The 15,203-nt window shown below is 43.0% G+C and overlaps 2 protein-coding genes across 2 annotated transcripts in view; one reads left to right on the plus strand and one right to left on the minus strand.

Moving 5' to 3' along the window:
• Positions 1-3,672, minus strand: part of PCSK6 (proprotein convertase subtilisin/kexin type 6) — a 131,200-nt gene extending 127,528 nt beyond the window's left edge. Inside the window, exons 1-2 of the mRNA XM_081888486.1 lie at positions 3,624-3,672; positions 1,949-1,998 (exon numbers count right to left, since the gene is read on the minus strand). Coding sequence (XP_081744612.1) covers positions 1,949-1,998; positions 3,624-3,657 — 84 coding nt within the window. The 5' untranslated portion in view covers positions 3,658-3,672. The remainder of the gene's footprint in view (positions 1-1,948; positions 1,999-3,623) is intronic.
• Positions 1-15,203, plus strand: part of LOC309356816 (F-box and leucine-rich repeat protein 13-like) — a 243,429-nt gene that overhangs the window by 148,985 nt on the left and 79,241 nt on the right. The gene's annotated exons all lie outside the window — the stretch shown is intronic.

The raw sequence follows: 15,203 nt of genomic DNA on the forward strand, positions 1-15,203 counted from the left end.
GGTGTAGTGAGAAATTAGTAGAGGCTACGGATAGGGGAGAAATTTGATTCAGCTCACAATTAAAGGCAAAAATCATTTAATCCAAACTTTCCAAAACAATACGTAAATCAAAAAACCACCACCTTTTGAAATCTGCACACCTATGAATTTTGCAACGCACTTCTCCAATCAGTGCATACAGGAATGCATATAATAGGGTAAACAGTAAATCATTTAAAATGTATCACAAAGAAAATTGCTTTGCAAATTGTGAATATTAGGCAAAACTGCATACAGGCATACGTAGATTAAGGGGGCGAATATATAGTCAAATTTTCATGTGGATGGTTTGTTAAAGGCAAACTGATGTGAAAATGTGGAAAACTGAATTAAAGATTGGAAAAATAACCAGCTGAGGGGAGCAGAAATTGACAGATTCATCTATCCATAGCAGAAGCTCATTGTAACAACCATGTCCCCAACCCCCCGCAAGTCGAAAAGCACAGCTGTGTTGAATTATTTTTCTCATGGATGGGGAACCTCAGGCCTGATTGGAAAAGGGAAGGGGGGAAATGCAGCCCCCCCCAGGTCTCTTTAGCTAGCCCTCAGGACTCTCCGCGGCCACATCCACTCTCCCCAGGCCACTTTTCTCAGCAGCTCTGCTTTGCACCTTCCTTGAGTGTTTTTGCCTGGCTGGAATATGTCTTTCAACTTTGATAATTTTGCTTGCCTGGGTAGAGGATAGAGGTGGGGTATCAACATCATCAGCGAGCTCAATTTAACACATAACTTTATTTCATAAAGATGCAACTGTGCTAAGGAATGGTAAGCCCAGTTCCTACCTAACCCTAAGCCTCTGTGGGGGGGGGGGGGCCTCAGAAATCCGTGCAACAACATTGGTTCATTCTCAGAGGCAAACCTCATATTTCTTGACTTGGTGGGCCCTATATATATTTTTTGCAGTGGAAGAGTTCAATCGCAGGCTTCGGAATCAGTCAGGCAATTCCAGTTTTGGTACATGCGAGAAAAGAAATGAAGGCTTTGGGTGTCCTCTAGTGGTGTGAGATTTTAATGCAGGATTTGTTTCTTGACAAAGAACAGAGCGGAAGTTAGCAAAGAGAAGTTGGCTGGTGCCAGCTTTGCCACTCTGACTGGCCAAGTTCATGACCCTCCCTTGCAAGGAGGGGCAGGTGGCACCCCCATCACCAACCTGTGGGGTAGGAGGGAATAGAGGCTTAGCCTCCCTCCTCATCTGTCTCAGCAGCACCTTGTTTATGCTCCGGTAGTGACTGGAGCCTCAGTGAAACTGTGCCATCCAGCCCCCTCGCCCCATAATCTTCTTGACCATGGTGCAAGCATCCTACCAGCAACCTTGGTGCTGGTGCACCTGAGCACTGCAGATAAGGAGGAGAAAGGCATGGGCAGCGGCATGGGTTGCAAAGGAGGAGGGGGAGGCACCCAAAGTTGGCACTTTCAGTTTTGCCTCAGGTGGCAAAACATCCTGGGCCACTCCTGATCCACACCACACACTGAAAGCGCATTTGACATGCATGGCTCCCCCCCAAAAAATAATAATCCTGATAACTGTAGTTTAACCCTTATAGAGCTACAATTCAAAGCCCCCATAATTACAATACCTAGGATTCTTTGGGAATCTTACACAGGGCAGAACACTCCACACATTTTGATTTGAAACTAGTCTATAAATCCTTCTGAATGATCCTTTCTTCTTCTTCATTAAGTGGGCATTCTGCACCTTATCTGCATAATATTAAATACAGTACAGAACAAACTCGTCTGCTAATTTTTATACACCCACCCAGTTGCTTCAGTTGCCATCCTAAGTAAGGCTCTGTTATAGATTTAAGGCAGGGGGGACACTTCCTGGAATGATGATGTTGATGATGATAACAACAAGAATGTTGCTAATTGAATATATTAATTAATCCCACTCTGCAATTACTCTTACCTGCCTTGATTGATTCCCCTCTGAAATCAATGTTGTTTCTCGTTCTAGTCCTTAAATAAAAGAGACATAATTGTGGTGTCAGCGGGTGCTCCATATCAATAACATCTGGGGTTATCTATATCTAATATGAATAGTCTTCAACTCTGCAGTTTAAAGCCCCGGTCTACAACTTCTATGTTAAATGAAGCTGACCTGGGTCCCATCTGTACTGTGCATTTAAAGCAGTTTCATACCACTTCAAATTGTCTTGTTTCCCTCAAAGAATCATGAGGGCCTTAAGCGTACTGAAAGTGGTTAGGAGACCACTATTCCCCTGGAACTACTATTCCCAGAGTTTCCTGGAGGGATTAACTACTAAACCACTCAGACAATTGTAGCTCAGTGAGGGGGAATAAGGTCTTCTAACCACTTTTACCACCTTTAAAAAATGCAGTCCTCAAGATTCTTTGGGGAAAGCCATCACTGTTTAAACTGGTATGATGCTACTTTAAATGTATAGTGTAGATGGGGCCTTATACATTGGAAGCTGCCCACAGTGGCTGGGGCAACCCAGTCAGATGGGTATGGTATAAATAGTAAAATTATTATTATTATGAAATAGGACATCCCTATATTCATCAGAGAAATGTTGGGGGGTATGAACCGGGCGCCCTCCAGATATTTTGGACTACAGCTTCCTGGAGTATTGGCCCAAAACACATTAAGGACTCACCTATACAGCTGCAAATAAAATGTTTTAATTGTGTTTTAAGTGCCATATACAATGCGGCACTAGATAGTGATGATGAGCCTTATGGAAAATTCAATGTATTTTTTAAAATGCTTTAAAAAAAAGCATTTTCAAAACGGATTTTATATGTGTGCAGATTCCACCCAAGTTAAAAGCAGCATACAGTATAGAGCCATAACAATCAGATGTAACTAATAAGAAAGATCTAAAAACAAAAAACTGGAGCCAAGCTAACACCAGTCACAGCAACGGCCAGAGAGTCTGATGGCTGGATTATCACTGCAGCCTGTATTAAGCTGTATTTACAGGGCCGTAACCCAGGCAGCAAAGGAAACAGGAAGCAAGCCCCATCAGCTACAGAAGAAGATTATGAAGGGCATCCGGTAAAAGGCCAGGTTCTCGCCCCCTGCAGCGGGGGGGGGGGAGAGTTTGAGGATGGCGGGAAGTGATGACTAAGAAGCTTTCAACAACGAGGCCTTTCCCTTCTGACACTCAAAGCCATCTGTGCTTCTTGCAACAGGTCCACTTTCACATCCACAAAGTCAGACAGTCAGACAAGGAGGAAACCTCTTGGGAAAACATAGTCAGGGGTGCAAAAGGGATCTGCAAAGCTTTAATAATAATAATAATAATAATAATCAGTGTTTTTTCTAAAAAAATGTTTAGGTGTACTCTCATTTTGACTCAATAAAATCACCATTTTATAGTTAAAGCGGGAAAAATTATTACTGTAAATGGATAAAAGTACAAAGATTCACAAAACGTTTAGGGGTATGCGTACCCCTGCGTGCCCACAGAAATAAAGCACTGATTATAATGAATTTATTTATAGCCCACCTTTTTCCTTGACAGGGACTCAAGGCGGCTTACTGATAAAATAAGAACTGCTCTCTCTGTATATAAATGCAACAACAAATTGGCAGGAGGGCTGAAGGTTGAGATTACCATTAAAAAAACCCACAACTAATCCCAAGCACATTCTTCTAATTCTCTTTTTCTTTCTTTCAAAAATTCATTTAAACATGAATCTCCAGTGTTCTCAGTAATAGATGCTATTTAGCTGTAGGAGAGATAAGTGTGAACACAATGAGAGGAAAGGAAAGAAAGGCCAGGATTTAAAGTATGATGTAGGGGCAAGGCAGTCCAATGTGCAGGGCCATATGCAGCCCTCAAGGCCTTTTTGGTGGCCCCCAGCAACGTGGGATGTTCCCCCAGCTCTCTCACTTCCTTCCCAAAGCCAGGTAAGCAAGGATATTTTTCATATCCCACTTGATATGAAAAATAGAACTGCCCTGCTCGAGGGCCACATTCACACCACTCATTTAAGGCACTAGAATATCACTTCATACTGTCATGGTTTCCCTGCCCAAGAATCCTGGGAGCTGCAGTTTGTTAAGGGTGCTGAGAGTTGTGAGGAGACCCCTTTCCCCCTCAAAGAGCTTCAATTCTCAGAGTGGTTGAACAGTCAATCTCTCTTCACGGGGAACTCTGGGAATTGTAGCTCTGGGAGGGGAATAGGCGACAGCATCTTAAAAAGCAGAGAAACCACCTTGCCAACAAAGGTCCGTATAGTTAAAGCTATGGTTTTCCCAGTAGTGATGTATGGAAGTGAGAGCTGGACCATAAAGAAGGCTGATCGCCAAAGAATTGATGCTTTTGAATTATGGTGCTGGAGGAGACTCTTGAGAGTCCCATGGACTGCAAGAAGATCAAACCTATCCATTCTTAAGGAAATCAGCCCTGAGAGCTCACTGGAAGGACAGATCCTGAAGCTGAGGCTCCAATACTTTGGCCACTTCATGAGAAGAGAAGACTCCCTGGAAAAGACCCTGATGTTGGGAAAGATGGAGGGCACAAGGAGAAGGGGACGACAGAGGACGAGATGGTTGGGTAGTGTTCTTGAAGCTACTAGCATGAGTTTGACCAAACTGTGGGAGGCAGTGGAAGACAGGAGTGCCTGGCGTGCTCTGGTCCATGGGGTCTCGAAGAGTCGGACATGACTAAACGACTAAACAACAACAACAAACCACTCTTGGCACCCCTTAACAACCTACAGCTTCCACAATTCTTTGGGAGAAGCCATTATTCTTTAAAGTGGTGCTGAAGGCTCCACAGGGCTGAAGAACGTTAGGTTTATGTGATAAATTAGAAGCCTTACACAAGATTTGAAGATAAATCTTTACTTGCCAGTTTGGCAACAGTTGAACAACAAATATTATTCATATATATTTATTAATGAATGCAACGTGTTTCGCGCCCCTGAGCTCAAGAGAGGGTTTAGTCCTTTTGCTTGCTAAACTCTTTCATAGCAGTACATAAGTTATTAATTAGGGTTGCCATACGTCTGGAATTTCCCAGACATAGTCAGCATAGTGTCCGGGTGGAAATCACTTAAATGTCCGGAAAAATCTGAATGGATGGCAACCCATGTCATGAGTGTCATTTTTGGCGTTTCCCCTTTAAAATAGCTCAAAATCTTCAATTATTTTTATTTTGAGATTTTGAACAAAACAAAAATAAAAGCTGTTCTGTCTGGATTTTTACTTTTTGAAATATGGCAACCCTATATTAATACATAGCTTGCCTGCCCTCACAAACTTCTCTAGCCAGCTTCTGCTTGAAGTCAAAACACTCCCTCATTCTCAAAGAATCAACTAAACAGAATAACCAACCAACTGCCAACTCCTTTCCAGGATGCCATTTATTCTTTGTGAAATACATTTGCAATGCAAAGACAATACAAATACAGTGGTGCCCCGCAAGACGAATGCCTCGCAAGCCGAAAAACCCGCTAGACGAAAGGGTTTTCCGTTTTTCGATGCGCTTCGCAAGACGAATTTCCCTATGGGCTTGCTTCGCAAGACGAAAACGTCTTGCGAGTCTTGCGATTTTTTTCGCTCCCCCCCTTTTTCTAAGCCGCTGAGCCGCTAATAGCCTTTTAGCCGCTAAGCCGCTAAGCCGCTAATAGCGCTAAGCCGCTAAGCCGCTAATAGGGTTGCTTCGCAAGACGAACAAACCGCTAGACGAAGAGACTCGCAGAATGGATTATTTTCGTCTTGCGAGGCAGCACTGTACTAACAAAGAACACTCCCCAAGCAACACCCTCTGGAAACATCCATGCCCCTCTCTGCCCAGCCAAGCAAGGTGCATTTTCAGAGTTTAAGGATGCATCTCAGCCAGGCCAAAATACTCAAAGAATAGGTAAATCAGGGCCAGTGAGGGGAGAGGCCTGGGGAAAGGGTGTGTGGCCTGAGGCAATAGAGACGACTGGACAGATGTCCTGGGGTTCCCCAACCTTAGGGTAGGCAAAAGCTTGGAAGAAAAGTCTCAGAAGGCTTCTGCCAGATTTGAACAACCTGTCTGAGCTGCAGCATCCTCAGGGGAACACTGTGGCACCATGCACACTTGGTTGTGGGAGAAACAGAACTGTTCTGGGGCCCAATGGAATCAACTCCACTCCCCATTCCCCATGCATACAGGCTACAGGACTGCTGTCTCCAAAAAGAAAGTCCATGTGGAAAATGCATTGCAACTTTATTCATATGCTTAGCATGCTCCACAATTGCATTAATTCATCAGCAGCCATGTGCTACCTCTTAAAAGGCCTTTTCTGCATATATAATGGCGTGAAAGATTTAGAACCTTCACGTGAAAAGGGTTTTGGTGCTGCCCTGTAAATCCATGTCTAATCCACTTTATCCTAACCTACTTCTTGAATTAGACCAAGACCAGTTATGGGAAATATAAATCTATGAACTTGGCCACTGTTAGTGTACTGTGCACAGTTCCGGCCATCACATCTCAAAAGGGATATTCTACAGCTCAGAAAGATTCAGAAAGGGGCAAATAAAATGTGACTGAGAACGGCTCAGTCCGGGACTGTCCCTGGAAAATAGGGACACTTGGAGAGGCTGCTCTTTGCATGAAGGATAGGGAGCAAAACATTTTATTTACAACAAACTCAAAATGTTAAGCACAAGAAAAGCCCACTAGAAATCCACGTCCTCAAATCAGCTGTCTCAGGGTCTGGTCTTTATAAAGCTCTCCCCCCCCCCTTTTTTGGATGACCTGGAACTGCTCTACACCCTGGTTAACTGGAAAAAAAATACAACATGGCCTGGATTCCCCAACATTACATAAAATTATTTGCGTCAATGATCTGATCGTTAGAAAACAGCAGGGGCAGCTTTTAAAGATTGCTGTTCTAAAAACTAACACACTATGTCATCTATCTATCTATCTATCATCTATCTATCTATCTATCTATCTATCTATCTATCTATCATCTATCTATTCATCTATCTATCTATCATCTATCTATCTATCTATCTATCTATCTATCATCTATCATCATCTATCTATCTATCTATCTATCTATCGTCTATCTATCTATATCTATCATCTATCTATCTATCATCTATCTATCTATCTATCTATCTATCTATCTATCTATCTATCTATCTATCATCTATCTATCTATCTATCTATCTCTATCTATTCATCTATCTATCTATCTATCATCTATCTATCTATCTATCTATCTATCTATCTATCTATCTATCTATCGTCTATCTATCTATCTATCTATCTATCATCTATCTATCTATCTATCTATCTATCGTCTATCTATCTATATCTATCATCTATCTATCTATCATCTATCTATCTATCTATCTATCTATCTATCTATCTATCTATCTATCTCTATCTATCTATCTATCATCTATCTATCTATCTATCTATCTATCATCTATCTATCTATCTATCTATCTATCTATCTATCTATCTATATCTATCTATCATCTATCATCTATCTATCTATCATCTATCTATCTATCTATCATCTATAATCTATCTATCATCATCTATCTATCTATCATCTATCATTTATCATCTATCTATCATCTATCTATCATCTATCTATCTATCATCTATCTATCTATCTATCTATCTATCTATCTATCTATCTATCTGTCTATCTATATCTCTATCTATCTATCATCTATCTATCTATCTATCATCTATCTATCTATCTATCTGTCTATCTATATCTCTATCTATCTATCATCTATCTATCTATCTATCTATCTATCTATCTACCTATCTGTCATCTATCTATCTATCTATCTATCTATCTATCTATCTATCTATCTATCGTAGACCTGAAGGTAGCCAAAATTGCACCATCCATGCAAAAGTGGAAGTTATAAGAAGGCTTCCTTCTGCAACATTTTGGGCTCCTTCTGGTGGCCTGTTTATAGAACATTCATCTCAATTTGGTTGCACAATACTTCATACAACCAAGGACGAACATTCAATAAATAGGTCTTTACTAAGCATATATTTGTGTGGAAATTATACAACAACAGGCTGATGGGAGTTGGAGTCCAACAACCTACAGAGGGCCCTGGGTTCTCCACCCTAGTTCTGTGTGCTTGCCTGCTTATGACATCAGCATTTCTTATGTGCTTTTCTAATTACAAACCCAAAATTGTTTGAAACCAATCTGTTCAAAACTGGCTAATGCGTATGCAGAAGTAAGTGGACACCTCCAGGATTATCTTTGGAATGGAGAGGAGGAAATGTGCAGCCAATTGCGCAGACACAACAATCTATTCTTTAAGATTGCAAATGGCCATTATTACATTAGGTTAATCTGACTGGGAAAGTACATCTCCTAGACTCCCATGTTCTATGTAATGCAGAAATATATTTTTGCTTTTAGCAGGGAGCTGCCAACACCTAAACAGGACAGTCTCATGCAATGGATACTACTATTTCCATCCACTCTGAGAGCTAACAGCTTGCAATTCTCTTGCTGGGACAGGAATGGCAGATCAAATGCCTAAAATGAGAATAAAATGCATCAGATTGGGGATAATATGACCAACATAGGCCATTTTAAACTATGAACATTACAAAAGCCAAGATGGTCATTGTTATAAAGTGGAGAGTTAGGTTTCACTGGGACTACTCTAGAGTAAGTGATCTTTTTAAGGATCCAGTTCCAGTCACAATGCTCAAACTGTAGATGGCTACCTGAGGAATAAGCCTTAGACCAGTGGATGCTAGTGCTGAGCCCAGGGTAGTGACCTTCCTTTGGTACCCACAAAGCCTCTGAGCCCCTCTCACTGCCCCCAAGTTCATAAGGTGATGAAGGTGCTCAGTTTTTGGAAATTAATAAGGTATATTAGGGAAATGGGGTTGTGGGGCTCAGTGTCTTTAACAAAACAAATGAGCAAGAAATGTTGGCACTGGCCACACACACTTTGGCCTGAGGGGTTAGCCATGGGTCAGTGTAGCCCTTCGCCTGGGAAGGATGAGTCAACTCTGCTCATGGGGTGTTAATTAGCAAGACCTCACTGTCATCCCCACATCATGAGAGCATGTGGAACTACTGCACACCTGATACTCCCCGACAGCTTTCAAAACTCTCGTTCTAGGTGCATTTTGTGACAGGGAATTTCATAAACGTGAGCGGTTTCTGAGCTATGGGTGCAGTACTGCACTTAAGATTTCAGATTAAAATTGCCACTGTTACCCAGAGATAAATGCCAACCAAGTTCAATGAGGCTTCTTCCCAAGAAAAACATTCATGGATTGGGGATCTGACAAAATTTATCTTCTTTTCTTTTAAACCCAACATGTTTTGTTCAGGTTTTAGTTGCCTTGTTTAATGTACTTTTAATGTATGACGTGCTGTTAATATACTAGCCAGTTAGTTATGATGGTTTAAGTAGTGCATGTTAAAAGTGTTATCTACCTTAGACTCTCACAGTGATGCTTAAAACCAAGACAAATTTTGGAGTGGAATCATTGAGGGACCCTTAAGTCTTAGGTTTGCGAAATGGACACTCAAGGCGGGTGTCTCTGCCATCAGTTGTACAGTGGTACCTCGGGTTAAGTATTTAATTTGTTCTTAACCTGAAACTGCTCTTAACCTGAAGCACCACTTTAGCTAATGGGGCCTCCCGCTGCCGCCATGCCACCGCTGCATGATTTCTGTTCTCATCCTGAAGCAAAGTTCTTATCCCGAGGTAATATTTCTGGGTTAACGGAGTCTGTAACCTGAAGCGTATGTAACCTGAAGCATATGTAACCTGTACCACTGTATAGGCCTTTAATATGTGTTAATTGTGGTGCCGAAAATATATATTTATATGGAGGAAAGGGGGTGTAGAGAGAATCCAGGGCTTGTCTGCAGAGTGAAAGGAATAGAGGACCTTTTTCTGCCTCCCCACTTCCAACCACTCTCAGAAGACTGCATAAGGGACTCTCTTAAGAATATTAAGGGGGGGGGGCAGCTAGGGGAAGCATAGCTTTGTTTTTTAGTCTTTAGATGAGGACTAGACCATGTGAAAAATGAACATAAGATTTCAGCTGCAGTTCATTCATTTTCAGCTTTGTATTCTTCTTATAAAAAAGCAGTGGAGTAGCGTGGGGGGTGCAGGGGGGGGGGCCGGCCGCACCGGACGCAACATCTGGGGTTAGGGTTGGGGGCGCAAATCCACGGGTTAGGGGGTGCAAATTACTTGCCTTGCCCCGGGTGCTGACAACCCACGCTACGCCACTGTAAAAAAGTGCACCTAGACATTCCGTTGTTGCGCTCATAACCTAAGTTTAAGGTGCCATTCAGCTCCTAGCTTTCATATCTCAGTTTCTAACATTGCTCCCCTATAAAAGACCAGCAGTGATGATGGCTGGTAAGAACTTGTCCCCCATCTTGATTTTCTAATAGTGAAGTATCTGATAAACTTCCAGAGAACGGAATCCAGGGATGTCTGCCTGGAGCAAGTAAATGCATTGCTGGTGGGCTGTTCCTCTTATTTTCCTCTTCTTCTGCTCAGTAAGTGAAACCAGACACTGGTAATGATAAAGCACTAATGGGCAGACAGCAGGACATTCTCAGGTGTCCCCCCTGCAGTCTGTCCATCTACTCCCATCAGCTGTTCCTTAATCATTTCTTGGCTATGTTTACAATGCACAGGTTTAATCTGAAATATCTGGTGTTCCCTAGTGTCTTTTGCAGGTGGAGTTTTTTTTTTTTAAAAAAAAATTAATTTCCTTATTAATCAAAGTCAACTTTGCAAACACAGACCCCCATTTGTGCTGTATATTTAAAGCATAATAGTACTACTTAAAACATTCATGGTTTTCTCCAGAGAATGATGGAAGCTGTAGTTTGTTAAGGGTGCTGAGACTTATTAGGAGACACACTCCAATTCTCCCCCGAGAGCTACAAGCCTCAGAGTGGTTTAATAATCAATCCCTTTTATTCACAGGGAACTCTGGAATTCTGGGGAGGGAATAGGATCTCCTAACAACACTCAGCATACATCACATATTTTGGTTGAAATTTATTTTTATTTTTACTTGAATTGTAATTCAATTAATATGAGAAGGACACATCCACATCATACATCCACGACACATTTATCCCACTTTGACAGTTATGGCTTCCTTCCAGAGGATCATGGGAAGTGTAGTTTGTTAAGGGTGCTGAGACTGCTTACAAAATAGTGGGCAAATCCCCGCAAAAATAACAGCCAATGAAGACTGAGCATGTTCAATAGCCACAGAATGCGGGAAAGAAAAACAGAAAACTTGAGGGAGGCAGGGGAAGAAGAGAGGACATGGCTGGAAGATGGAACCCTAAGCTAAGAATACACTGCAACACTTCGTTGCAGGGCCCACTTGTTATTTCTCTTGTCTTTTTGCTATGCAGTTTGCCTGGTGGCTAATTATTCCATGGGCCTTCATTTCGAAATGAAATGGCATCAGGAAGACTTTGACTTATAAAACAAATGGACTGGCTATATGGCTCAAATAAACACAATTAAAATTCACAGCAGTGACCAGAGGAGGAATGAGTGCTGGTCAGAGTGCAGAAAGAATAAATGCCATGGTACTTCTGTATCAGCACAACTAGATGCCTTCATATGTCCCAGCTGCAACAAAACATATCTTTCTTATATTGTTCTCTACAGCCACAGCAGGTGCTATAACACTCCAACACTTTGACTTCACCTCTGAAGGCACACTCTTCCATTGTCTTGTGAGGCAGATGGATGCCAGCCTTCCTAGTTGCAGAGTGGTGGGAGGTCTCAACCTCTCATAATCCTGCACTGTAGGCCACTGAAATGACACCCACCTCAACCCAGAGAGTCAACTTGATGCAAAATTTAGTGCATTGTCTTTGGATGCGAGAGATTGGCATTCGTCTCCTTGCTCAGCCACAAAACTCACGCGATCATCATAGCTGTCAAGTGTCCCTTATTTGAAGGGACAGTCCCTTATTCCAGCGCCATGTCCCGCTGCTGTCCCTTATTGATAGATGTCCCTTAACTGTCCCTTAAATGATGTCCCTTAAATTTCAAAGGAAGCAGCTCCTCTCCCTCCCTCCCTGCCGGCCAGGGAGGAGGGAGGCTCCAACTGTGTTGTTTGGCTGTGTTGCTCATCCAATAAGAAGTCTAAGAACGACTGGGGGGTGGAGCTTGCATGCCTTGTGTGTGGCTAGTTAATGCAAGCTGAGGGGATTTTTGAATGCTGGATGCCATTTTGTTGCACGTGCTGCTGCAAACTTTGCAGTGCAAAGCCAGGCCGGGGAGCCATCTTAAGTTGAGGCTGCATAGGCCTTGTGGTGCATGTGATTCAGATTCTATTCAGTTGAACCTCTGGTTACAAAGTTGGTTGGACAGTGTTCTCGGAGCTACCAGCATGAGTTTGACCAGACTGCAGGAGGACAGGAAGACTGGAGAGCCTGGAACAGGTGAGGCTGCAGGTCCCTTATTTTGGCTGCTGGTCCCTTATTTTCAAGGCTGCTGGTCCCTTATTTTCAAATCTGTAAGTTGACAGCTATGGCTATCATGACAAATCTTAGGCAAAAGCCACCAACCCTCTCCAGCTTTCTGGCAGCCGAAATGTCCTTGCCTCATGCAGCATGTGTGTGTGTTCCTCAATTCTTTTGTCAAAACGTGATGTCATACACCCAGAAGACTCCACTTTGTCTGAGATACCAATCCAAAATCACTGTGGGATTGTGCAGAGGCTATATGGAATTTCCTGCAGGAGCAACTAATTTCCTGAGCAACTAATTCTTAATGCAGATTGTACTTTGAATGGGGTCAGTGGAGGTGGTTGATCAGGGAGAATGGGGCACTGCCCCACCAACATTGGCCGGCCCTCAGTAAGCTCCCACCTGCTTGCCTTCTTACTTACCAGCCAGGGGAGAGCACTGCCTCCCAGATTGCTCCTCCTTACTTTTAATGTTAGATGGGACGCGGGTGGCGCTGTGGTCTAAACCACTGAGCCTAGGGCTTGTCGATCAGAAGGTCAGTAGTTCGAATCCCCGCGATGGGGATAGTAGTAGGAAAGACCTGTGACACAATTGCTGTGAGATAAGCTACAGGTGCTGACATTTTCTCTTCTACTCATCCATCATATGCACAGGAACCCTGTCCTCATTTTTTTCATCCAGCCACCCTAAATTTTGAATGGAGAGAAGACTGAAAGGCTGACCATTTTGGCTCTGCTGCCAACTCAGGTGACCCAATTAAAGTTTAAAGGGCTCATTAAAGGGCTTCCTTCCCAGCATGAATAGCTACAGAGTCAGGTTGGATAGCCTCTATGTGTAGGTAAAGGTAAAGGATCCTTGGACGGTTAAGTTCAGCCAAAGGTGTCTATGGGGTTGCGGCGCTCAGCTTGCTTTCAGGCCGAGGGAGCTGGCGTTTGTCCGCAGACAGCTTTCTGGGTCATGTGGCCAGCATGACTAAACCGCTTCTGGTACAATGGGACATGTACCATGACTAAACCGCTTCTGGTACATCTGGTACAATGGGAAACGCCATTTACCTTCCCGCCACAGTGGTAGTTAGTTACTTGCACTGGTGTGCTTTCGAATCGCTAGGTTGGCAGGAGCTGGGACAGAGCAATGGGAGCTCACCCCGTCGCGTGGATCTGGACCACCAACCTTCTGATCTGCAAGCCCAAGAGGTTAAGAGCCACCCGCGTCCTCCTCGCCTCTATGTACGCACTTGTTGACATTCTTAGGGAATAAGTTAATGAGGTCACATCCATGCAGTATATTCAAAATACATTTAAAGTGCATAGCTTTCCCCAAAGGATCCCGGAAACTGTAGTGTGTTCCTCACAGATCTACAATCCCCAGTGCCCTTAACAAACTACAGTTCCCTGGAGTCTTTGGGAGAAGTCGTGTACTTTAAATGTATAGTGTGGATGTGAAGTATGACGGAACACATTTTGGGGATAATTTAAATAGGGGGGGAAAGACATCTCACCAGAGTGAGGAGGACTATGACCAGGTGAGCTGTGTATACACTCAGTCTGCTGTCCAGACGCTAACTGGGGACAGGTAACTTTAAGGCCCCTCTTTCCCCTTCTCAGGGTTCTTTTTCTTTAAACCAGACTCGGATCATAAAACTCTTCAAACAGAGATCAAAACTCTTCAAACAAAGATCTCCTTAAACGACTTGTCTGCAAAGTCAGTACCACACCAATTAATACAAAACCGCCACCCCCATGCATATGTTTAAGGCAACTGAACGTATTCTAATACAATGAAAAATCTTCATCGTGAAATCTTTTCTTGTGCAAGTTAAACACACTCACACACGTGGGAGAAACTGTCCCATATTACAGCTAGTTCCCCATTCCACAACGTGAGAGTTTGTAGCTTGAACATCTGATTTCAATCACTTTCTTTTTTACATCCCCAATTAAACCCACCGAAAGTGGTGGCTGAGACGTGGAAGTGGTTCCTGCCTGACGCTCAGCCACCACTTTCAGCCTTAAGCCCAACTTGCAGATGCAGGGAATTGAACTTAGGAACGTATCTGCATGCACAGCAGATGCTCTACCATTGAGACCTTGTGCCAAGTTGGAGGGGGAAGAGAGATGATACAAGGCCCACACCCTTCAAAAGTTTCAACAAGCACACTTCCTCTGGAAGCTGCATTGCTTAAGCAAAAATAAGTTTGCAGTTTATTTTAAGAGCCTGCAGCATGTGAAGTGCCATTTAGAGAAGTCTCTCGGACCATTGCAGGTTCTGCAAACTGTGCAGCTTTGTGCTGCACTTTGACCTGCTGGATATCAGGAGCCACCTTCCAAACGCTGCCAGCCTAATAATGTTCAGTAGCCACTAAAGAGGGTTGCCATGGCTGTGGTAGCTGGGGCAACAAAACTGCCCGTTCAGTTCTCCCTTAATGCTGTAGATCCACATTTGGAAAAGTTTTTTAGAGCTGGTGGAGTGGACCTTAATGGCTAATAGCAGACTCACACTTAGAATTGATCATAAATTCTAAGAAACCCCTCCAAATCAGTGTGGTTATGAAATCAGTAGTTAAGACCTATGCAGATCTGAAAGGTTCACTCCGCCATTTTGATATCAAAATGATGTCCAACGGTATGGAAAGAGGCGGAAAGCTGCACTTTGATCTCAAGAACCATGCAAAATTTGACTTTGCTGTCTTAAGAGCATACAGAACTGACAAACAAACAATATCCCAA

Source organism: Podarcis melisellensis, assembly GCF_964234715.1.
Source record: "Podarcis melisellensis genome assembly, chromosome: 14".
Classification (NCBI taxonomy): Eukaryota; Metazoa; Chordata; class Lepidosauria; order Squamata; family Lacertidae; genus Podarcis; species Podarcis melisellensis.